Source organism: Clinocottus analis, unplaced genomic scaffold (genome assembly GCF_023055335.1).
Source record: "Clinocottus analis isolate CAN_PGR_092001 unplaced genomic scaffold, fCliAna1.0.p SCAF_15, whole genome shotgun sequence".
Taxonomy (NCBI): domain Eukaryota; kingdom Metazoa; phylum Chordata; class Actinopteri; order Perciformes; family Cottidae; genus Clinocottus; species Clinocottus analis.
In genome coordinates, this window is record NW_027175876.1 from 16989242 (window position 1) to 17015695 (window position 26454).

The 26454-nt window shown below is 46.3% G+C and overlaps 1 protein-coding gene across 1 annotated transcript in view; it reads right to left on the reverse strand.

Annotated features, from left to right (window-relative positions):
• Positions 1-1094: 1094 nt before the first annotated feature.
• vsnl1a (visinin-like 1a) overlaps positions 1095-26454 on the reverse strand; it is a 30502-nt gene continuing 5142 nt past the window's right edge. Inside the window, exons 2-4 of the mRNA XM_068577215.1 lie at positions 24350-24516; positions 2167-2382; positions 1095-1411 (exon numbers count right to left, since the gene is read on the reverse strand). Of these exons, the coding sequence (XP_068433316.1) occupies positions 1214-1411; positions 2167-2382; positions 24350-24511 (576 nt within the window). The 5' untranslated portion in view covers positions 24512-24516 and the 3' untranslated portion in view covers positions 1095-1213. The remainder of the gene's footprint in view (positions 1412-2166; positions 2383-24349; positions 24517-26454) is intronic.

A 26454-nucleotide genomic window follows, 5' to 3' on the forward strand; every position in this document is an offset into this window, starting at 1 on the left:
AGCGCCTCTTTCTGATGGAACTGCAGCCGAGGGAAGCTTCAGCCGTCCCTCCAGGGAATCCTCGTCTCACTTTGCTCCACAAATCTATCGGCTTAGCTCTTTCTCTTTCTCTTTCAAATCTCTGATGCAGGTTTAAAATGGCGGATTCTACATTCAACATCTGCTAGTTAGTAACAAGGTCGTGGTAAAGTGCACGGGGGGGGGGGCAGGGTTTTAGTTCTTAGCGACACACACTACAGCTAATCTACAAGGAAACATGCTCCCACAGTTAAAGCAGTCAAGAGAAGGCGCCTCCACGGACCACAGGGCGGACCCCCCGCGGTGTGACGGTGAGCTGTTCCTGCCCCTCCCTGCTCAGGTCAAAGTCTCACGGATTGTCCCCGAGTGCAAAGGCGCGGCTGCTCCCGCAAGGCTTTTCTCTGTCGTCGGTCACAGGATGCAAAACGAGGAGATTTGTTTTTAAGGCAGAAACCTAACGGCATGCAAATGAACTACGTTTACATCGTTTTACTGACAGCACAAGCATGTTCTGGAAGGAAACGCTGGACAACAGACGCTCGTCCGTCTCTCCCGAGAGCGAGCGCCCGGAGACGACGGACGCAGGGTCTTATTGGAGGCAGATACATCGTCGTAGGAATTTGGTTCAGTTGATATTACTCGGTATGATGAAACACACACAGCTAGCGTCAGGAAACTCGGAACAATAAATAGAGTAGCGGTGAATTCAACGTAGCACATCACTGATGCGCAAGCTCCGGTAGAATGAGACCGCGTGGAAAATACTTTGCACACTTCACATTTTGGCAGTTGATCTTTTTAAATAATTTAAATATATATTTATATATGTATTTTCTGTGCGAGGTGTGTGTGTGTGTGTGTGTGTGTGTGTGTGTGTGTTTGAGGCGTGCACCTGCACACTGCACTGTATGTTGTGTGGAGATCTTTTTTTTTTTTCATAGCAAATAACATTCTCATGCACACAAGTGTTTCAAACACAAGAAGCAGATCCATTGAAAGGTAGTCCAAGCATATATATATATATATATATATATATATATATATATATATATATATATATATATATATATATATATATATATATAATTATTATTATTATTATTTTCAGTGGAAATAGCTGCAAACTGAATGGAACATGAAATTCTTTCTGTGCAGTCCGGGGCGGCCGGCGGAGCGCTGCGCTCGCCCGGCCGGCCTATTTCTGGAGGTCGCACTGCAGCAGTAGTACGATGGACGGGTCGCCTTTGGCCGCCTCCTTGAACTCGTCCAGCGAGATCTGGTCGTCGTTGTTCTTGTCCATCTTGGAGAAGATCTTGTCCACCCGCTGCTCGGGCGTCAGGCCGTCCTCGTTCATCTTCATCATGATCACCGTGCCGACCATCTTGTAGATCGCCTGCAGAGACCAGGAAGGAGGGGGGGGGTTACATCACATTGTCACGGTTTGGCTTTTTCTGGGTTCCTGTTTTATTTTGTAGTTTGTCCCCTGTGTCTCCGCACTTCCTGCCCCTGTGGGCCTTGTTTCTGATTGTGCGTGTGTGTGTCCTGATTGTCGTCACCTGTGCTGCCCTCATTGTTTCCACCTGTGTCTCGTTACCTTCCCTTTGTATTCAAACCCTGATCGTCTCCTGTCCCCTTGTTGCGTTGTACTGTGTGTTGACTGTGTGGTTTTGTACTTTTGCTGTTGGAAATCCTGTTTTTGAAAATCCAGTTTTTTAGGCTCCCGCTGTCTTTTTTTGGGAAGAATAAAGTTACTTTTTCTCAACGCACATCTTTTACATCTGTAAAAAATTGATCATAACTATGGACATCCAGCATGATGTGAGGCAGATTCCCCAAAAATGCCTCCTGGAGCGTCAATAAGACGCCTTTTTAGAAAGATTAGGACCTAAAGAATCTGAATCTGCAACAAAAATCACCATAAAACAAAGAATTGGCCTGTTAGGAAGGAGTTTCAGTCAAAAAAAATGTGTCTTTCGGTTCAAAAATGGAAAAATTACGTATTTTACGCCAAAAGATTGTCTGAATGGGGCATGCTGGGATTAAAATGGTGCAGGAGGATATTCTCACACGGTTTCCAAGAGGTTAAATGTACCAGTTATCTGTCTGTCTGTCTATCTATCTATCTCTATCGCTTCTCGGCTGTGGTACCTCGATGATCTCCAGCATCTCCACCCGCGTGATCTTGCCGTCTCCGTCCAGGTCGTACATGTTGAAGGCCCAGTTGAGCTTCTGCTCGAAGCTGCCCCGCGACGTGATGGACAGCGCGCAGATGAACTCCCTGAAGTCGATGGTGCCGTCGCTGTTCTTGTCGAAGGTCCTGAAGGCGTGCTGGGCGAACTTGGAAGCGTCGCCGTACGGGAAGAACTGGGAGGGGGGGGGGGCATCAAAGGAACATTAAAAAGCAGAAATACACCACATTTGCCTCCAAAACAAGCATATGACTCGATATATAGCCGTGGCCACTCTCCCATCAGGCCAGGTCAGGAGGTAGTTTGCAATTGAATGGCCGATTAATGGAAACAAATGATGCTATTTGGGAAAATAACGACAGAGAATAAATTAGCGTTTTAAATCGATGAGCATTCATTACCTGCAGTAATTAATTTAACTTTGATTCCCTATTCTCATCCAGGGCTTTTAAGTTCTGCAAACGTTGCTGGTCTACGTGTCCATGTGTATGAACTAATACAGGAATATGTTATCTTATGTTTTCCTAACTATTCCCACTGCAAGGTGGCGTCAAGAAGTCCTGCTGATTCGCCTCGTCGTGCTCTGAATCTGCAGCCGGCAGCGTTTCCTCAGAGGTGGATACGCCACTGTGGATCTAAAACAGGCAACAACATTTACCTGGTTGGGTCCCTGAAGGGAAGTTGTCTGTTCCCTTGGTCCCCTCCACAGGAAGTCCAGTCACTTGTACCCTGAATATGAGTCCTCCACTTGCCTCACCACTGAGCGATAGTTTCATAACTCTCACAAAGTGTATTGAAGCTTTTTCTGACACGCATGGGATCTCCAGGCTGAATTAACTTCCTGATTTGAAAGTTTGAAAGCTTCGCGGCGTTCGTTCTCGCTCTGGCTGCGACTGATTCAATTTAACTCACTGGATTGATGTTTCCAATTGAATCCCTTTGATCCAGTAAAACCAGTGACAGACCCATGTGTTTGGTGCTAACGAGCTAAGACACACTCAACATCACAGGTTTAGCATGTTGAGCGTGTTAGCGTGTTATTGTGTTAGCGTGTTAGTGTGTTGAGCGTGTTATTGTGTTAGTGTGTTATTGTGTTGAGCGTGTTAGTGTGTTAGCGTGTTAGTGTGTTGAGCGTGTTGAGCGAGTTAGCGTGTTGAGTGTGTTAGCGTGTTATTGTGTTGAGCGTGTTATTGTGTTAGCATGTTATTGTGTTGAGCGAGTTAGTGTGTTAGCGTGTTAGTGTGTTAGCGTGTTGAGTGTGTTAGTGTGTTGAGCGTGTTATTGTGTTAGTGTGTTATTGTGTTGAGCGTGTTACTGTGTTAGCATATTGTGTTAGCATGTTAGTGTGTTAGTGTGTTGAGCGTGTTATTGTGTTAGTGTGTTATTGTGTTGAGCGTGTTAGCGTGTTGAGCGTGCTAGCGTGTTATTGTGTTGAGTATGTTATTGTGGTGAGCGTCTTATTGTGTTGAGCGTGTTAGTGTGTTAGCGTGTTAGTGTGTTTAGCGTGTTGAGCGAGTTAGCGTGTTGAGTGTGTTAGCGTGTTATTGTGTTGAGCGGGTTATTGTGTTAGCATGTTGTGTTGAGCGTGTTAGTGTGTTAGCGTGTTAGTGTGTTAGCGTGTTGAGTGTGTTAGGGTGTTATTGTGTTGAGCGTGTTATTGTGTTGAGCGTGTTATTGTGTTGAGCGTGTTATTGTGTTAGCCTGTTGTGTTAGCATGTTAGTGTGTTAGCGTGTTGAGCGTGTTAGCGTGTTGAGCGAGTTAGCGTGTTGAGTGTGTTAGCGTGTTATTGTGTTTAGCGTGTTGTGTTGAGCATGTTAGCGTGTTATTGTGTTGAGTGTGTTATTATGTTGAGCGTGTTATTGTGTTGAGCATGTTAGCATGCTGACGTTAGCTTTTGGCTCAATGTAGCACGGTGCTACAGAGCCACTACCGAGGCTACGGCTCTTTGGTACATTTTATTACACAAGTCAAGTTCACGAGCCTTAACCAAACATTCTAAGCTCTAAAAATAAAGGTTTCCTTTGATGTGGTTGTCTGGACCAACAGCCGTGTTCAACAGGAGAGCTAATCAAGCCAAGTTCACCACGTAACAACTGTCTGAATAAGGTAACGGTGAAACTTTGCCCTTTGCACATGGACAAGGTTCCTGGAAATGGATTGCACTTAAGTGCGTAACGCCAAAGTCTGGGACCCACAACTCCACCGTGTATCATTCAGTAAATGCTATAGATCAGCTCTGATGGGAGAACTTAAAGCCCCACTGAGTGCACACCGATGTCATCACTGCGCTACATGCACGAGGTCAGAGGCTAATGCAGACGAGCACCGGGCCCCTGCTCCGCGGACCAGGAGCCCTGCGGTTGCCCACCAGAAGCCGGGTGATTCATTGGACGTGACCTTCCACTTGACCTCTCTGGTAAAAACTCTCAGGGCTGATGGGTAATCTGCGCTCAGCGAGGCTGCTCTCTGAGAACCCGTGTGCTGCCCTACAACAGCAAATGGATCAAACTGGGAGACGTATCTGCTCTGTGTTATCGTTTGAGGAGATGCGTTACAGTTTACCGTGTGCTGTTTCGCTGCTGGTGTAAGTGAACTATAAATTCAAGAACTTACATAAGCAAAGGGCAAAAAGAGAACCAGGACAACCTTGAACTTTGTGTTACGTCTTCGGCTTTTGTTTGCTTGTATACAGCGAACGCTCCGAGCGTGAATATATTAAGTCAAGGAGAATCAGCTCAGAGGACATGAGGAGCTTTTATCATTTTACTATTTAATCTGCCAGCAAATGTCATCAGATCCTGCTTGTAAAAGTAAGATCTGCAACGACCACTGCTGCATTGTGGGAACACATTAACACAACCGACAGCTGGCTAATAGGCTGTAAGGCGTCGTTAAAAGTTCGTACAATTTTGCCAGAAGAAAATCAAAGTCACTACGTTGTGTTTCCGTGTAGCAGCGACGTACTCAGCAGTGTGTTAGCCGTTAGCCGTTAGCCTAACACATTGGCCCGAGCGGCAGGGGGTCGTGAATGAGGAGTCAGCCGTCATGGCAGTGTGACACGAGCAGGAGAGGTGATTTGAGAACGTCACCACAACCACGAGTCCTTGAACATGCAGCCGCCACGTCCACTCAGAATATGATGCAGTTATGAGCAGCAGGAGAGGTTAGCCCGCATGATCCTCCTGGAGTTATTGTTTAAAAAAAGGTTCAAAGCTGAATACTTGTGTTTATTGTGTGTATTTGTTCAGCAAAGTCTTGGGGAAAAAAATGTATATCTGCAAAAAAAAATCACTTTTAAAAGATATTTTGATGGTAACTATGAACATCCAGCATGATATGAGCCAGATTCCCCGTAAATGCCTTCTGGAGCGTCAATAAGACACCTTTATGGAAAGATTAGGACCTAAAGATTCAGAATCTGCAACAAAAACCACAATAAAACAAAGTCTTGGTCTGTTAGGAAGTCAAAAAACTGTGTTGTTTGGTTCAAAAATGGAAAAACTATGTATTTTATGCCAAGAGAGTGTCTGAATGGGGCATGCTGGGACTTAAAATGGGTGCGGGAGGATTTTCAAACCGGTTTCCAAAAGGTTCAACTCCTCCTCCTGCAGGTTCATGCAGCGAGAGGAGAGAGAGTGAGAGGGTGAGAGGGTGAGGACGCAGCCTCGGCCTCCTGACAGTGAACCAGCACACACACACTGTCTGGGCAGAGGCCAGCATCCTGATGGGAGGATGAGGAGGGAGCGCAGTAAATGGGGGATGAAAAGAGCGAGGAAGGAGAGGAAGAAACAGTGGGAGAGGATGTAAAGGTGAAACCTGCTGCAGTATAGCAAAGCGATCAGACTGCAGTGAGGAGTTACCAGACAGGAGAGAATGGAGGGAGAGGGTGACAAGGAGATGGAGAGAGAAAGGAAGACAAGAAAAAAACATGGAGGAGCCTAAGATGAGTGTGACAGGGAAAGTGTTGGAGGGAGTACGGCAGCGATTGAGCTCCGTCCCTGTCTGGCCTCCCGCTCGGAGAGGGAGGGGGAGAGGAAGCCACTGCGGCTCCTCCACAATCTGGCAAGTTATGAAACACTTATGTTATGTAAAAAAAGAAAAAGAAAAAAGCGCAGCAAAGGAAGAAAGAAAGAAAGTGGGACAGGCTGATGAGACGATGAAAACCCTCCATCTTTCTCGGGTTCATCTCGTCGGTCTCGAACGCCCGCCTTCACGGCTACAGATGTGAGGCCGTTAGCATTTCCTTTCCGATCCGGCTCCGTTTTGCCGTGACGGCGGTTTGATGCCGTCACCAGAGGACGGGCGGAGGCCGGGCACAGCCAGCTCCCTCATAAAGGCTAATGTCAGTGTTTGCGTGGGTCGACCAGTGTGTGGCGAAGCTTGTTCTATCCAACACACACACACACACACACACACAGGACCCTAAACATGCTGCTGCTAAATGGAACATTAAAGCCTTCGTAATCGGACTGCAGGCTGGCTCTGGTGCCGATCCAAAAAGCCAGAGAGAGGGGGAGGAGACGCGAGGGGAGAAAGAAGACGAGCAGGGGAGGAAGAACAAGCGAAAACGGGTTGAGGAGAGGGAGGAGACAGAGAGAGAGGAGAGGAATAGAAAGTCACACTTAAAGGAGCGGCTCAAAGCAGCGCTCCATCAGCACCAGAGCGACTGACGGCTTCGGCGTTAGGTAACGGCGGCGTTTCGGTCCAGATCTGCAGATCCTCCTCCCCCTCCCCTACCCGTGCGCCGCCGGCTCTCGGGATAATAGTTAAGCTGGACAGACATCTTGTTGCTCGGAAGCTTCCAGTGATGAGCTCGCAAAGGGTCAGGATTTAAATGCCATGAAGATTTGTTGACTCCATGCACATTCTGTTATTCTGTTGCAGTCTGGGAAGCTGCAGATTGCATGTAACTGGATTACTGGTAAAAAAAAAAAAAGTTTCAAAATGGGAAATATGAAGCCTTTATAAGTGTAACTGATCTGAGGAAGCCGACAGTAAGATGCTTTGAGATCTTTCTGCTCTGCAGCTTCCTGATAGGTTAGTTTATCTTCCCTCACGGAGACTCCCTGATTCAATATGAACACGTTTATGTACTCTCATTCACATTAATCATCCGTTGATTCACTCATTTCGTTATTTAGACCACAGCTCCAGTCAAATGCTGGCTTGTATTTAGCACAAGGTGGATTCTTATTTTTTAAAGAAAACATACATATTTATATTAAATCCCATGCGTGACAATAGATCCGCCTGAATGTTCCTTTAATGGCTGCATAATAACATTAAAGATGTGATGCATTACTTCTCTCTAGATCAAGACCCAGAACCTTCTCTGTGTCGTTTATCACACCGGACAAAGCCCTCATGCACTCACTGTCCCATAATGCCCGGCTCTTTTGGGGGCCTCAGAGCTCCCTGAGCATTGTGGGTTGTTTCCGCCCCGTGGTAAGCGTTATCCTGACCTGCAGGAAGAGGACTCTCCTCGCTAACCGCTCAGTGACCAACAAAAAACACTCAAGTGGCTCATAGAATAAAATCAGATCTGAGCTGAACAGCTGATAAGGATTCATGTTCTGGAGCTTATTTATTTTCCCGCTCATGAAGCCCACAAGGTCACCTCTCCTCTCTGACGGGTCCGACAGGACGCTCGGCACCGCCTCTTCCCAGCATACAAGCCCAGCGTCTAGAGGTCAGCCTGGGGCTGTACTTTGACCTTGGAAGCGCTTGAGGTCTGCGTTTTTTCCCGTTAGCGTTGATTCTTAAGGTTTCCGTCATCCCCCCTGTGGCCCCGGGGGGCCGTGTACATACCGCCTTATGCTTCATGCACATTGTCACATGCAGTCAGGCCCGTCTGGAGGGAACACCAGCAGGACTCTTTGTCTCTGCATACGGCTGTTTACATTGTTTCATCAAAGCGTCCCTCGCATGCTACTTCAGTGAGCAGGATGCTTGAGAGGGAATACATGCATAATCCATGGCCGGGGTGTTTACACTGTGTGTGTGTGTGTGTGTGTGTGTGTGTGTGTGTGTGTGTGTGTGTGTGTGTGTGTGTGTGAGAGAGACGGAGCCAGCGTGTGCTCTTACATAAACCCTCAGTGACATGGCAGGCAGCAACAGAAACGTAGTCAACGTACTGCTGTAGCTGCTACTGCGCCCAGCCTCCAGGGTCTGCTCGGATAGGGAGTGCACACACACACACACACACACACACACACACACACAATCCCCTCTGCATTGTAAAATGCATTTTAATCACCATCTCGCTATTTTTCAGATGGCCGTCTGCTGTGATATCCGGGTCAGCCGAGGTAAACTCTTCAGCAGGAGAATATGAGAACGAGCGTCGCTCGGGTCAAATCTTCTTCCCGTTAAAGATCTTTTTGCAGCAGTCTTTCATCATGTAATCACCTCATTCTGCCTTCACTTGTGTACCCAGCAGTTAGATACCAGCTGAAACCAGACACAGTGCACGTCCCATGACGTGAGCTGAATCGATTGTATTAGCGTTAGTTATGGATTTTGTTTTGACTGCCGACACCAATCATATTGTCACGCCAGCCACAGACTCATATGAAAAGGCTTCAGATGTTCTTTAATGTGGATTCGGAGCTGGACCTGGTTCACCGTTATGTGATTAGCAGAGGTCGTTAGCACATCATTAACTAGTACTACCACGTCGATGCTACGCTAGTTGCTAACGGTTAAGCTGCTTCTCCAGCTTCTTCATGACTGGAACAATAAACCGGGGACCAACAGCTTTGGTTGCTCCTTCATGTCGTTGTGTCTGGATCTCCAGGTGATCAGCTGGTTCACTTTGAACCCAGTGAGCCGTAGCTTTAGCGTCTGTCTTTAGCGCTCCAACCTGTTTTCTCTGCTCAATCAGCTTGACATCCTGATACATCCTCCAAACACAGAGCGTAGAGAGCAGACCCTTCTGTCTGCTTCTCGAGGAAATCTCAGAATTTGATCGTATTTATTTCCGAGAAAGCAGTTCGTGACAGTGTGGGCGGCACGGTGACGTAGCGCTGACAGCTAGCCGGAGTAGCCGCGGGGCCAATTAAAAGTCTGACATGGACGTTCGCCCCCTATTTTTTTCCAGATGGAACATTGAGGGAAGACTTTTCCTTCACAGAACAAGACTTACATGTGCCAGGAACCAAATAACAAGTTCATAGCTCCTTTATATTTTTAATCATGGTTTATTGACGATTCCCTAATTTTTCACCGTATTTTGCAACTTTTTTCAGGGTCTCCCCTTGATACCTGTTCTAAAGGATGAAAAACGAAGAGTACTTTAACATGCCTTGTAATTGATAAGTGATTTTTTTATCAGCTGCATTACAGTGATAGTGATTTTTACCGATAGTGTTCTCGGGTTAAACAATATGACGTGAACGATCACACGATCAAATATGCTCCAATGAGACGAACATGGCGGCCATCTGTCTCTGGCTACCGCGCCGTCATCAGACGGCGTTAATACATGCGTGACCTTTGTTTATCGTCAAGGTCTGTACGATTGCTTTTGGTCTTGAAGGATGAGCCTCTGATTCACTGAGACAACCGGGCTTAAAGAAGAGGGGCCACTTGATCGGACCATAACCCCCCCAAATGAAGTACTACTGGTCGTGTGTGTTGGAGTTGGCGTGGGAATCCTCTTGCTGGACAGCGTTTGCAAACACATGCACTGACCAACAAGATATTCCAGCTTTGCGTGGCACTGTGTAACACGCACGGTTGTGTGCGTCTGATTCCTGGAGAGCACAAAATCAGTCAGCTTGTGGTTTAAGAGGAATTTGGAGCAGACCTGTCCCTGACCCCCTGGTTTATCTGCGGTTACCAAACACCCATCTGGCATGAGCAGTGCCAGTGACAGCTCAACGGCAGATGGCACTGTTGAGAGCGGCGCCGTATCGCCGGCCTCACAGGATGCTGAGGAAAACAGCCAATGGCCTTTAAAGAACGATTAGAGGAGAGGCGGCTGCAGCCAGAGCTGAACACATCAGACTACTTACAAAGCAATATTCCTATCAATAACCCAGATCAGCAACTATCTGTGCTGGTGTTAAAAAAACATTTATTAACCGCTCGGGATAGAAAATGTCACTAATTTAAATCAGATACCGGGAGGCAGCCAGAAGGGGCAGAAAGCTGAGGGTGACTCACTGCCGGCTGACAGGTCTGGCAGGTACATCGGAGGGCTACCCTCTGCTCCTCGTGACGCACCTCCACGAGAGGGGGGGGGGAAGGGAAGCGGGGACTCGTTGGCTTTATCTTCGCTCAGCAGTGGTGTGTGCAGAAAGGCTGGTCTCTGAAGCGCTTGGCCAGATAGATCCACAGCAGCTTGAGTGCGGTTTGAAGCCACATTCGTTGTGCGGTATTCTCCGCGGGCTCAGAGAATACCGCACAACGGATCGCAACACACCACCTCCTTTCCTTTTTTGTCCCTTTTGTCCATTATTTGCATCGAACCTCCTTGACTTACCGTCCTGGAGCGTGCGTCCACCATCGATGTCTGACTTCCTGCGTTGCGTGTGAGCAACGTGTCTGCAGAAACCTCTCATGTCTGAATCTGCATGCAAGCATTCGTGTGCTTGTACCCCCCCGCTGCCTGAATGTTATTTCCATCTGACGAAAAGGCTTTCACACACCAGGGGGCGGGATTAATAAATAACACGAACATGGGGAATACTCACATGCGAATATTTCACACCTAACGAAGGCGACGCCCATGTGCAACACTTTCTATAAGAGGTTTGAATAGCGCAAGCAGAGGACCGAGTACCAGGATCCTCCTGACATCCTACAGAGCAGCGTCTGTCAGTATCTGATGTACAGTAATACATCTTATTGAGTTTCCTTTGAGAAAAATGCTCTGAGTGGATTTGAGTTCCTTCCGTTATTCTGTTACGCAGCTTTTATTGTGAAAGGTAAGAACATAATCTGGTCTGTGCTGCCTTTGTTAAGGTTAAAAGGTGTAATAAGGTGTTGTTTGGACTTCTACAGCTCAGGAAATTGACCTCAGCTCAACCGTGATCTGTAGCTTCACCTGACCGAGCAGTTTTGTCTCAATTCACATGGCTAACCGTTGTTTTGGGAATACAAACAATGTATTCTATTGTTCAGGTAGGATGTACGTGTTGACCCATTTTAAGAGCCCTGCTTACACTTTGTAGTTTTGCCAGCTGACTGCTGTAAGTCATTAGACGTGCTCTAATTCAGCTTTGCAGTGAAGTCATGTGTTCATTTGCCTTTCTTTCCATCCTCTGGTCTCTGAAGGGGTATCTGGGCCCCTCTCCTCTTCTTCCACATGATATTCACCATTCCTGAGGCCTTAAGAGTCATGTCACATGCTTTGTCAAGACCTATTTGGATATGTCTCCTTGAACATCTGCGATGCTCAGTTGCTGAGCTGATTAACACTTAGAAACAACTTAGAAATGTCTTTTCTCTCCACCTAAAATGAGGGGAATGTATTTACTGATACATGGATGTTGTTACAAAGCTCATGTGTTTAATAGGATAATGTCTCGATAGCTTTTTAGACATTTCCAGTTATCACAACAGTCACACAGCTGTATACTTAAATAGTACTTTTAAAATATTCATCACCACCAAAGTGAAGAATGCCAATGATTCCAATGCCGACCAAGTAAAATATTAACAACTGCTTCTCTTGTGAGTCACTGTGGTTTAGTTGGATGAGCCTCCATAATCAAATGCTTTTGATTAACTGTATATAAAGAAACAAGCTTTTGCGTAACTTAATTTGGGACTCTGGCGGCCATATTCATCTGACTCACAGCACCCACGGGGAATGAAACTCAGAGGTTGCTGATTGTCGACCACTAATGGGTTACACAACTTGACTATTGTCTTTATCTAACTGTTCACATTATACAGATGCAGTTATGGCTTAATGTTGTATCAGCTCACGGCAAAACAAGCCTCCGGCTCTCATCGCCATACTTCCATAACTCCTGTTTTCTGGTCCTTCAGGCCTTTTTTTGTGGTCTTTTTTTATATTTATCTTTTTCTATCCAGCTCTGGCATTGAAAAGAAGTACGAAGCGCAGAATCCGGCGTCAAATTCCATGTTTGTGAAAATGTACATGGCCATTAAAGCTGATTCTGATTCTGAGAATAGTTTCAATCTGTTGGGTCTGGGTCAGTGACAACTAATGAAGACACTGCAAAGAACAAGAGGTCAAAACTAACTCTGCCTCTCAGCACTGACTCTGAACAGACCTGATGCTCAAACCCAAGAAACACCAAATAGCCAATTGAAGAGTGGACCCAATGCTGAGCCCTGAGGAACACCGGAACTAAACAGCCACAGGTATTTTGCATATTACACTGTGGCATTACCTACTGTACGTGATGATTGACTGAATGAAACACACATACTCAAAAGTGTGACTGGAAAGGTGAACTGAGTAGAGTTCTGTATTCTTTGATATAATTAATACAAACCACAATTGGCTAATCCCTCGTATCGACGCTAATGGGCTTCGTGACAGATACGTCACTCCAACTCAACAACAATTAATGCATCGTAAACTCACACTAACTCACCCACGGGCGCATGCACAGATGGAAAGTGTGCAGATCTTGTAGAGAGTACAAGTCCATTTCCAGTGGACCATACTTTATATCATATTAGTTAGCGAGAAAGGAGTTAACAGACCAACGGAAAACTGAATGCAACAAAGAATGATTGCAAACGGCAAGACGTGGAGAGACAAAACCACGAGTGAGGAGCGAGATAAGAACAGGAGGAGGAGAAAGTGGAAGCCCGGCTCCTAACCTAATAATCTTCTACTTCAAAGCTCGACCAGCTGGGAGGAGGAGAGCCACTGCATTGATTACCAAGGCCCATTCTCAATCAATCTTAATTAGGTACTTTGACAAACGCACGACTACCTGACTTGACCTCAAGCGCATATATGAATACACAACAACATACTGGCATCATATTTTTACTTATATTTTTTGTTCTTATCATTGTATCCATACATAATATAAATACAACTGGCTTCCTGTAAGGACTCTCCTTGCTCGTCTCCCTCCACACGAGGGTCAGAGGTCAGGCTGATGGGGATTCAGCAGCTCCCTCTCATGGGCGGGTGCTCGCTGACCCGGGTCTTGAACCCTTGTTAACCGGTTGAAGGTCGTTCTCACGACCACCCCACTGGATTCAAACCTACGCAGCGAGACGAATGGCTTTGTGCTGCGTCAGCATTCAGCAACGATAACTGACTTATTCCCTCGCAGGATGTGCTAACGATTATCCACAGCTCCATCAGGATGGGATTTCCCCCCAGAACAGGCCCCATTATCTGACTTTGTGCATCTAAAGGCACTCCCTGACTTCCCTTTCGCTCTTCTCTCGCTGCAGCAGCAGCAGCGGGGAGACTCGCTGGGAGTTACTGAATAATTCAATTGTAACTCCAAGGTCCGGAGTGAGACGTTGCAAACGGGCCGGACAGCGGCTGAAAGGACAAAAGCAATTCACTACCATAAATCCTCCCATTAGTTTCCCTCTCTGGCTCTATGTATCCGTCGTTCTGTCCTCTCTGAATGTATTCATGTGTCTACAGTGCAGCTCATTTCCAAAGCAAACACTGACACTCTCAGCAATTAACACCGATGTTCTGTTCAGGAAGACGGGAGAAGATTCACTGTTTGTCTTTGTGAAAATTACAGTCTGCTTATTCAGTGTCAGGTTCCCTCCCTCTGTGCACGATAAACATTGTAAACTAGTCACTCTCATCATGAGTCATTGCGTCCGGATTCATCAAATCAAAACCTTCGGAGCAAAAAGTTGGGAATGTCTCGATGTTTGAGCATAACTCATGAAAGAAGTCTTCTCAAGGGAACACGGCGTGTTTTGTGTTTCTACGGCCGCGCGAACGGCGTCTCCTGCCTTCCATGAGACGCTGTGTGAAGCGCTGCGTGTGTTCCCGTGTGACAGCGATGGAGAGCTTCAGAGACGACGACGGCTATTTATAGTGTATGGCAGCCACAACACATGGACAGAGAGAGAGAGAGAGAGGGAGAGAGAGAGAGAGAGAGAGAGAGAGAGAGAGAGAGAGAGAGACTCGTTCACTGAGCATAGAATCACGTTTTTTTTGCATGGAGATTTTGTATTGATTCACTGACGCCAAGGAGCAATCTTTTATTATATATATAAAAAACATTATATGCAAATATATATATATTAATATTGCAAATATGAATTGCTAAAACAATTGCTTTTCAGCCCACTAGATGGTGCCGTGTTGGTGCAGTCGTGAGTAAAGTCAGCGGGATGTTGCTCTTTTTTCTCAAAAACCGCGATAATATTGTACAATGACGTAAAGTATTGTGATGATATCGTATCTGGGCCCAAGTTAACACTTTGTTACGACACTTTCCAGTGTGATGGCACACCGCTTTATTTTGTTGATGCAGTTTTACAGTGTAAGCTTTGAATCAAGTTGTTGGGATTCACACTGGATATTGTGCCCTGACTTTGTGTAAAATTCCACCGTCGGAGCCATTTTTATATCTGCTCTCACTTTTATTATCAGTATACACGCACACGTCTTTATTAACCACAGATACATTACAACGTGAAGCCTGTGGGCCGCGGACAGGCCTGCACACTTGAATGAAACAACATCAAGTAATGTAGCTGGAGGATGGAGGCGCCCACCATGGTGTTGTGATCTGAATCTTTAAATGAAGCCCTCGTCGGCCTTTTCCCTGCCTAAGTACCTTTGTGCAACACAATCTGTTGTAGAGATGAGTCATTCTAAGCACTCTCTATTTAAAAATCTACAAAACCAAGTAAAGGTGGAGTCTGCGATTCAAAACACGTAAATTGAGAGTCTGAAAAGTGATTTAAAGCTGCATTCTCTCTCCTGACCACCAGGGGGCGACTCCTCTGGTTGTATAGAAGTCTATGCCTCATGTGTTAATCATGTGTCATGTGTTAAAGCTGCTTTCTCTCTCCTGACCAAATAAAAATCTGTTGCTGCATCTCTGTCTCGGCGATCGAGCCACATATGTTTCCTCACGGAAACCGCCGATTGGCCAGATGATGTCAGTGTCCGTCTGTCGCTTCATTTACCTGCCTGTCATCTGTCTGTCTCTCTGGGGAGATGATAGCAGTCAGTGCTGCACACACACACACACACACACACACACACACACACACACACACACACACACACACACACACACAGCCTTGGGCTTTGCAAGCGAGACGCAACAGAGCGGAATCCATCCAACTATCTATATTCAGGCCAGCATCTGTGTGTGTGTGTGTGTGTGTGTGTGTGTGTGTGTGTGTGTGTGTGTGTGTGCCAGTGTCACAACAATGCTTCCAATCTCCAGCGAGGCCGTCTTCTCTCCCTTTCGTACCGCCTCTCATCTAAATCAACACACGGCGAGTTAAAAGGTTTTCTTTTTTCATTTCATTTAAAATGTGTATGTTTTTCCAGCCTCATTATCCATCATGAGACTGACTGACAGCTGAATTCCAAAGCATAATAGAATACATTTTACATTTAATGCCTTTCCAGACCAACAGAGGAACCATGAAAATACAAAGTTGAATTGTGGGAGTGTTCCTCTTTGTTCCTCTTTCCTTGTGTTTCTCTACGGAAACAACAACAGAAAGTTTGGAGCAGAGAAGCAGATGAAGTCCATCAACATCACAGAGAGAAACCTCATCACCCTGATGTGAAACACAACCTCATCACACTGGCATGAAACACGACCTCATCACCCTGATGTGAAACACGACCTCATCACCCTGGCATGAAACACGACCTCATCACCCTGATGTGAAACACGACCTCATCACCCTGATGTGAAACACAACCTCATCACACTGATGTGAAACACGACCTCATCACACTGGCATGAAACACGACCTCATCACACTGACATGAAACACGACCTCATCACACTGATGTGAAACACGACCTCATCACACTGGCATGAAACACGACCTCATCACACTGGCATGAAACACGACCTCATCACACTGGCATGAAACACGACCTCATCACACTGGCATGAAACACGACCTCATCACACTGACATGAAACACGACCTCATCACACTGACGTGAAACACGACCTCATCACCCTGATGTGAAACACGACCTCATCACCCTGATGTGAAACACAACCTCATCACACTGATAACAACACAACAGCAGCTGGCAGGAGACCAACAATCAGCTCATTTCATGTTTAATGTCCTGTTCTAAAACAGAAGATGTGTATGTATCACTGTCCACTGTGTGTGTGTGTGTGTGTGTGTGTGTGTGTGTGTGTGTGTGTGTGTGAGGGCTTGGCTGCTGTCTCTGCATGTCTCCATCTCCAGAAGAGGAAGTAAATAGATCCAGTGATCCTCAGCGTTCATCCGGTGATGTCATTACAGACGGCTTCCGGAGCGGCGGCGGCGGCGGCGGCGGCGGCGGCGGCGGCGGCGGCGGGTCGAGGGGGCGTTTCCTCCCCGTGGCCATTCAGTGTGACATCACAGAAGCCTCTCGTCCATCTGAGCATCAGTGTCTGAGAAGAAGAGCTGCAGCAGCTCTGTGACGCTGCGTGACAGGATGTGTGAGGTTTCAGCAGCCTCAACTTGTGGCCGAGCATTATGGGAAAAAAATCTAATATCACGCTGTTACCTCAATAGCATTATAGGGATGATATTGCAGGGCTCACTGCTGGGACTTTAACAAACAATGTGCATGTGTTTGACAGATAATCATCAGCAATGTGGATATAATGAGTGGGTAAAGACAAATAATAGAGCAACTAAACACTGTAATACAGCCTTTGAAACCAGGAAAAGACGACACTTATGCAATATTATGACACGACAGGTGGAGTTTGCACATTACAGCATATCTATGACATTTATAACATGTAGTATAACTCAAGAGGTGTTTCGTTTTTCCCATAAAATAATAAAATAAGAAGCCTTGGCAGAGGCTAACTCATCTATACTCAGCCTCTTCACATGACGGAGTACTTTAATGTAAAATAATCATTTAATAAGCGGCCCCATTTGAATTGGCATCACTGATGGACATTTAAATTGTGTTATTATCATCCGGAAACCATTTCAGCTGCTTCTAATTTCACGATCTTCATCTCTAAAGCTGCTCTGCCGTCATTTTTGACTAAAGCGACGGATCAAAAGTAAATGTTGAACTCAGCTGTTTGGAAAGAAGAGAGTCATTACTTTCTTTAATGGTGATGAAGCAGGTGGTGCTGACCCCCAGCCGGAGCAGACCGAACTATTAATAACACAAAGAGTCTATAAGCGACACCGCGGCTTCAATATGAACATCACACACCTGAGAGACGCTCACCGATTCTTTACAGCCGACACGCCACACCTGCTTCCTCCTGTCTCTTCCTCTCTTCCTGTTCTTTGACGCCTCTCCTCTTCATCGCCTCCTCTCCCTCTTTAACGCCTCCTCTCCTCTTCATCGCCTCCTCTCCCTCTTCATCGCCTCCTCTCCTCTTCATCGCCTCCTCTCCCTCTTTAACGCCTCCTCTCCTCTTCATCGCCTCCTCTCCCTCTTCATCTCCTCCTCTCCTCTTCATCTCCTCCTCTCCTCTTCATCTCCTCCTCTCCCTCTTTAACGCCTCCTCTCCTCTTCATCTCCTCCTCTCCTCTTCATCGCCTCCTCTCCCTCTTCATCGCCTCCTCTCCTCTTCATCTCCTCCTCTCCCTCTTCATCGCCTCCTCTCCCTCTTCATCGCCTCCTCTCCTCTTCATCTCCTCCTCTCCTCTTCATCGCATCCTCTCCTCTTCATCTGATCCTCTCCTCTTCATCGCCTCCTCTCCTCTTCATCTCCTCCTCTCCTCCTCTCCCTCTTCATCGCCTCCTCTCCCTCTTCATCGCCTCCTCTCCTCTTCATCTCCTCCTCTCCTCCTCTCCCTCTTCATCGCCTCCTCTCCCTCTTCATCGCCTCCTCTCCTCTTCATCTCCTCCTCTCCTCTTCATCTCCTCCTCTCCTCTTCATCTCCTCCTCTCCTCTTCATCGCATCCTCTCCTCTTCATCTCCTCCTCTCCTCTTCATCGCCTCCTCTCCTCTTCATCTCCTCCTCTCCTCTTCATCTCCTCCTCTCCTCTTCATCTCCTCCTCTCCCTCTCCATCGCCCCCTCTCCTCTTCATCTCCTCCTCTCCTCTTCTCTATCCTCTCCCTCTCCATCGCCCCCTCTCCTCTTCATCTCCTCCTCTCCTCTTCTCTATCCTCTCCCTCTTCATCGCCCCCTCTCCTCTTCATCTCCTCCTCTCCTCTTCTCTATCCTCTCCCTCTTCATCTCCTCCTCTCCTCTTCTCTATCCTCTCCCTCTTCATCTCCTCCTCTCCTCTTCTCTATCCTCTCCCTCTTCATCTCCTCCTCTCCTCTTCTCTATCCTCTCCCTCTTCATCGCCTCCTTTCCTCTTCTCTATCCTCCCCCTCTTCATTGCCTCCTTTCCTGCTCTCCCTCTTCATTGCCTCTCCTTCTCTTCATCTCCTCCTTTCCTTTTCCCCTCCTCTCCCTCTTAATAGCCTCCTCGCCTCTTCCTCTCCTCCTTTCCTTCTCTTCCTGTACCTCTCCTCCTGTCTTCTTCATCTACTCCTCTCCTCTCATCTTCATCGCCTCCTCTTTCTCCTGTTTCACATCCTGGGAGATGATTACCGCCACAAAGGAGGAGGCAGTTGGAATAGTGTGTGTGTGTGTGTGTGTGTGTGTGTGTGTGTGTGTGTGTGTGTGTGTGTGTGTGTGTGTGGAGGTCCAACTGAAGCAGTACATGAAGTCCAGGCAGCAGAGACGCCGCGCTGCAGCATATCTGTGTGAATGTGAGGAGATCTCACTGCGTGGTGAAAAAAAACCTCAGTGCACAGGTGTGAGTCCAACCCTGCCCATCTTACACATGCATCTCTCTCTCGCTCTCTCTCTCTCTCTCTCTCTCTCTCTCTCTCACACACACACACTCAAGCGCAACTCTTCTCTCTCACTTCTCGTGACACCATCTGAGCTAATGAGTAATACATAATGCATACACACTCATTCCTCCGCTCGCTTTCCCCATCTCTGATCCCTCCGTGTTTCTCGCCTCCAACCGAGGCAGAGCTGTCTCCCTCTCCCTCCCACTGAACACACACACACATACACACACACACACACACACACACACACACACACACAGTTACTCTTCACAGGAACAATCTGTCCCGTTACTCTAATGTGAGGTCGCAGCAGACCGTTTTTTGCCACTTATAAGCTCTCTGGATTTAAATACAGCCCCATCGCCGATACACTGTTGCCTAGAAACATCCATGACGGGATTTACCCAGAATCCTGCGAGGCCCCTGCAGATCCGAGCCGTGCAGCCCCCTTTTTGTGCGGCAGCAGATTCTTCCTGCCGTCGTGTTGTGCTGTGGAGAGATGTTAAAGGGATATTCGATCCCATACTCTGTGTTTGCATCCCTCTGCTGTTATTTCACAGGACTCCAGGTGATTTTTTGGTCGTTCAATTTTTAAAAAGATTTTCAATGCTCTTCGATTTCGGTGTGCTTTGTTCTGAGTCTTTCTTTTCTTTTCCTTTTTTCTCTAAATCCTGGCAGCCGTTCCTTCACTTATTATGGGCAAAGGTGAAAAAAATCAACAGATCGCATGATTTTTCTGTGATTAATCGCGATTAATCGCATTATGCGCCAAATTCAATAATGAAGTAAAAACTAGTGTATTGCGCGTTATTGTTTTTAAAGTAATGTTATCAGAACAATATAACAGCACTCTGGAGCAACAGCAAGTTAACATACATACATATATAGTTTATAAATCTGTTCTTCTTTGGTCCATGTTCAGTAGTAAGGGTCCCTGTGAGGGACAAACCACTCCTTCTTTGGTCCATGTTCAGTAGTAAGGGTCCCTGTGAGGGACAAACCACTCCTTCTTTGGTCCATGTTCAGTAGTAAGGGTCCCTGTGAGGGACAAACCACTCCTTCTTTGGTCCATGTTCAGTAGTAAGGGTCCCTGTGAGGGACAAACCACTCCTTCTTTGGTCCATGTTCAGTAGTAAGGGTCCCTGTGAGGGACAAACCACTCCTTCTTTGGTCCACGTTCAGTCTGTTTCTTACCTTAAAGACGTTAAAGACCAGCAACTGATTCACTTCACACAAAAGCAATAAGTGCTTTTCATATTTTTAGTACAGTTTTTCTTCCTCAGTGAGAAAAGTCCAGTCTGTGTTGTCTTGAACAAGTGCACTGAACATCTTGTGATGTGAGGAAAGTCCTCTTTGAGAGAAGAGTAAAGATCCAGAAGTGATGCTGCTTTAAAGTGCTCTGCATGGATCAGACCGCAGGGTCGCGAGCTTTGCGCATGCGTGATTAACTTTCAATCTGGACGCGGAGCCTGCCGGTGTGTGAGCGCTTTGTCCAAGCTGTTGACGAAGCTGCTCTTTGCAGCAGCGCTGCTCGTAGAGAACAGAAGCTACAGAACAATAAGTGCTGTCACGTCAGTCGATGAAGCTGCGGAAGGGCGCGTGCGCACCTAAAATAAATCGCCTTCAAAGTAAAAGCAGTGTCGTTGTATTTCATTCATAACGTGCATCTTATTTATTTATTTTTCCTGTTTGATTGACCTCACGCGAGCCGGACTGGGAGAGCCGTGAGACGCCAGGTCTGAACTACGTCTGGAGAGATTTGAAGCGATAAGCTCCTCCCACTGCAAAAAAAAAATGCAGTTAAAGAATTGCCAGATTATTCTTGCGTTCACGCGTTAATCTGCCCAGCCCTATTTATTTATGATGTTTCTAAGATAATCATCTTATTGTTGTGGCCTCTTGTGGTCTCAGCTGACGCATGAGCTCTGATGGCATTTAGAGGAAGTGACCCCATGACCTCAGTGTGCAGGCGCGTCATGTGGGACGGAAGCCCCTTTTGGTGATGAGGTCTTTCCTGGCACCGTGATAAAAGATCAATGCCTTTTCTTACTCTGCTCACGGCGCTTTCCTCCATGAAACATACCGTACAGAGAGGACACAAGATGCTGAGATGAGATTGACGTCCGACAAAATAGAAACACACAGTAAGTAGTAAAAGATTGAACTGTAAACCTCATAGGACATGGACCTGAATCAGTTGTAATACTCACACTGTATGATGATATAGTACACTTATTGTAGTGGAAATCCTTTGTTTTTGTTATTTCAAGTTATTGCTTTTAAAGGTGGTTGCCTCTGATTTCATGCCTCTTTTACCAAATCCCCACCAGCTCAGGTTTAATATTCATTTAATCATTTTAAGAGTATCAAAGTCACCGTCAGGGCTTCCTGCAGCCACATGTTGCGTGTCAGTCTGTTTTTCTATTCTGAATGAATAAATACATGTTCTCTGGGTCACAGCGGAGGTACACCATTTGATCTCTCTTTGTGCACGTTTGTATTAATAGCATTAGTGAGTAGTATTAGCTCAGGTAGTGGAAGCACTCATGGTGGCAGCGACGATGTATTCACAGCCACTTATCTCGCTGTTTCATCACAATGCACCGCTCAGCGCAGGATGGTTGTTTCTATGGAAGTGTTCCTGCCTGATTTCTATATATAATAATAAATTTACTCTGCTCTGTCAGAGGTAATGAGATACAGTCGGCTACATATTAGCATGAGCAGATAATCATCACTCTGTTGGTTGTCTGCCCAGATACGGGAGTGGCGAATGGGAACATGGCAGGATGCCTGCTGAAGCCTCGCAGGGTGTATAATGGGAATGAGGTTTTCCTCAGTGGCTTTTGTGGTAATTCAGAATGTGTTCAACCCAAGCAACCCTGTTAATATAAATTGTGGGAAAACCCACAGAGAATGCATTTAGTTGTCCTAATAATTAACACTGATGCTGCGATACTATTACTACTGGTGCATCTTCTGCTATCACTTCTATAACTGCTAATAGTGTCACTACATTATGACTATGACCAGCTCAACCTGGCCGGGTTTTTAAATTCAGTGAAGCAACACCACCACTCAACTGAATTTAAAGCGACACTCATCAATGTTGTGTTATTAACTATTATCATGTCACTGCCGTTCTCCTCCGCTCTGCAGTGTTTGAGCATCTTTTGGTGGGTTCCCTCTTCAGGAGCCCCAACGTTCCTGTTTTGGGTCACATCTCACGGCGCTCACACACCTTGTTTTAGAGTATTTAGATTAAAAGATACCTGGGTTGTGCCCTACCGGCACCCAACAGCAGACAGCTACAGTTAGCAGCTAGCTAACATGGCATAGCATTTAGCTGTATTGAAGAAGACTTGAAACTAGAGATTGAGACATTAACTCATGTTTACAATGTTTACTGAGGGAATACATCAAGAGAGAAGTAGAGTCACTTATATAGACTTCTATACAACCAGAGGAGTCGCCCCCTGGTGGTCAGGAGAGAGAATGCAGCTTTAACACATGAAGCACAGACTTCTATACAACCAGAGGAGTCGCCCCCTGGTGGTCAGGAGAGAGAATGCAGCTTCAACACATGAAGCATAGACTTCTATACAACCAGAGGAGTCGCCCCCTGGTGGTCAGGAGAGAGAATGCAGCTTTAACACATGAAGCATAGACTTCTATACAACCAGAGAAGTCGCCCCCTGGTGGTCAGGAGAGAGAATGCAGCTTTAACACATGAAGCATAGACTTCTATACAAACAGAGGAGTCGCCCCCTGGTGGTCAGGAGAGATAATGCAGCTTTAACACATGAAGCATAGACTTCTATACAACCAGAGGAGTCGCCCCCTGGTGGTCAGGAGAGAGAATGCAGCTTTAACACATGAAGCATAGACTTCTATACAACCAGAGAAGTCGCCCCCTGGTGGTCAGGAGAGAGAATGCAGCTTTAACACATGAAGCATAGACTTCTATACAACCAGAGGAGTCGCCCCCTGGTGGTCAGGAGAGAGAATGCAGCTTTAACACATGAAGCATAGACTTCTATACAACCATATGAATAGTCCCCTTGTGGTCAGGAGAGAGAATGCAGCTTTAAGACATGAAGCATAGACTTCTATACAAACAGAGGAGTCGCCCCCTGGTGGTCAGGAGAGAGAATGCAGCTTTAACACATGAAGCATAGACTTCTATACAACCAGAGAAGTCGCCCCCTGGTGGTCAGGAGAGAGAATGCAGCTTTAACACATGAAGCATAGACTTCTATACAACCATATGAATAGTCCCCTTGTGGTCAGGAGAGAGAATGCAGCTTTAACACATGAAGGATAGACTTCTATACAAACAGAGGAGTCGCCCCCTGGTGGTCAGGAGAGAGAATGCAGCTTTAACACATGAAGCATAGACTTCTATACAACCAGAGGAGTCGCCCCCTGGTGGTCAGGAGAGAGAATGCAGCTTTAACACATGAAGCATAGACTTCTATACAACCAGAGGAGTCGCCCCCTGGTGGTCAGGAGAGAGAATGCAGCTTTAACACATGAAGCATAGACTTCTATACAACCAGAGGAGTCGCTCCCTGGTGGTCAGGAGAGAGAATGGTAGATTTAGGACACTTCTGCATCGGCTTTACTCGGTAGAACAGAAGGTTGACACATAGCTAACATTAGCTCGCTAACAGCTAACCACCATGTTTTAAACTGCACCACTGGTCGACGTCGGGCGCTCAAACAACCCTGAGACTTCCTGAAATCTGATGATTTTAGCCTCAACAGGCATATTGTTAGCGTTTAGCTCTTTGCGTTTGCCGCAGATTGTTTTTCCCATCCCGGTGGGTGAGGTGATGAGGGGGTGACACGTTATGCTCTGCCTCCATGCGTACATTTAAACTTTTCATAGGACATCGATTGGAGCCCCATCAGCATTTGTTAACAACGAGCGGCCTGTAATGAGTCCAGCAGCGTTCTGTGTGACGCTTCCTCCTGTTCTCCTCTGGTGAACTCCCACAAAACGACCTCTATCGACCCTCATTGTTCACGGCTAAACATCCACTGCTTTATTGAACTCCAGTCAGATCGACTCAGAGTATTTGCTGTGTATGTGTGTGAACGCGTACAAATCAGCGCTAACGCATACAGTGTGTATGTGTGTGTGTGTGTGTGTTGATTATCCATGGTGGAAGCGAGCCAGTGAGTCTCACCTTAACATACAGCTGCTGGAACTCCTCCAGGTTGAGGCGGCCGGTGGGACAGTCCTTCAGGAAACCCTTGTACCACTGCTTCAGCTCATGTTCGTTAAACTCTGTGTTCTTCACCAGGTCCTCCATCACTTCAGGGGTCAGCTTGCTGTTCTGTTTCCCCATTTTGTCTGCAAACAGGGCACACACAAACACACACACACACACACACATACACAAATACAATTAATTCATGACTTTAGGACAGTTTCTCTTTACAAGCTAAATATATGGAGGCTTATTGGGCTGAAAGCAGAGATTTCGAGAGAACTGTGAACCAAAGCTCCGTCTAAAAATAGTCTTTAAAACAAATGGGCTGTAGTCTGAGGCCCAGGAATAGAGTCCACTGTCAGATCTTCTTGAGTAATAGGGTCAGTTAGTTACACATGCAACTTTTCTTTCCTGTCATCCTTTAATCAGCTGCTTGTCCTACTTTCCTTCGTTTGTTGTTTTGTTTTTAGAGGCACTTTCAACCCTTAAATAGCTTTTGCATTGCAATAAAATTCAAGGAAAACTACTTTCTTTTTCAAAAAACAATGTTTCCCTGTCCTGCCTTCGCCCCAGCCTGTTAAAATATATTATAACCTTTAGCGATTTACTTTTAAAAAGTATCTCACTTTCAAATGGAACTCATTTGGAAAGGGTAATGGTCTTGAAGTAGTTGTCCCTCTGTGGCTTTTTTTAGAATAACTGAAGCTGTTTGGTGTTTAATGTCCCCCTAATTCCTCCACTGCAGCTGTTTGCACCCAGCTGCCTCTTTGCTATCTGCACAGTGCTGATTTATGGCCCTGATTATGTTCATTAACCAACCCCTAATTATCATAACAAGCTAAAGATGGTTTAGGAGTTTTGGAACATTTCTCTCATCCCTCTTTGCTGAGATGCTTTATTGAACCTCTTTAGCTCCATCAAGGCCAGGAGAGGAGGAGGGGGGGGGGGGGGCCTTGGGGGGCCTTCAGGGTTGCAACCGGCATCCATTCATTCAATATGATGAAGATCCCCAATGCAGACAGCTGGAGCTCACCTGAGCCAGTGTTACATCATCGTACACAGACTGTTTTTAAAAACGCTCCCCTGCGGTGCTTTCAAAGTAGCTCCAACATCCAACTCTGAAGTTAGCTGCCAAACAGCGAGAAAATACTCAAATTATTATGATTTTTTTCTTCCTCATAGCTCTGAAGTCTTCATCCTTTTCAGGGCTTGATTGGATCAAGAAGATCAATACCACTCAGTCGTATCAATCTGCTCTTCTGAGTGCTGGCAAGGACTCAAATAAGTGTATTTCTTAAAGTGCAGAACTATTTGTTAAGCTTCTGTGAGGATGACGTTGGGCAGATAGTGGGTTTGTATTGTTTTGTGTGTGTGTGTGTGTGTGTGTGTGTGTGTGTGTGTGTGTGTGTGTGTGTGTGTCTTAAGTCAGGTGTCTCCATCGTTGTAAAGGGACAACAGTGGAGAGAGTGGCACGTCGATGAGAAAAGTTATTCTTTTTCGATTGAGAAAAAGGAAATAAACAACTCCTCAGAGCGTCACCGAGCCACTCGGACGATCTAGAAACCATTATTTTGAAGGAAGACAGATATACTCTGCCTAGAAAATCCAATTTTTCTAAATTGCTTGCGGCCAAACTGGGCATGACCCAAGTTCACCAAGGAACTAATGATTCATAATGGACCAAAGTGAAATTCAAGATATGACTAATCTTGCTTCCCCTCAGCCTGTTAACTAAAGGAACAACATAAAAAATGAAAGGAATGAATTACAAATGGTCTGATAGGGGAAGCCACACACACACACACACTTACATAATGTATATCTTACCCATCAATCAAAAGCCTCGGCTCTAAAATCCCGAGGCGCTGGATCTGGTCCCTTTGGACCAGCGTCCAGGCAGGACGTCCCTCCATCAGCTGAGCCCAATGAAGCGCCTCGGCATGACCGATGCTCACCAGAAACAGCACTTCTGGCACATCCTCAAATTCATTTCAGATCACCTGCTTTTGTGCAAATCCAGGCCCTGGTCTGGGAAGCCTTGATCCCTAAAGCTGTGGCTATGTGAACTCGGCTCAGAG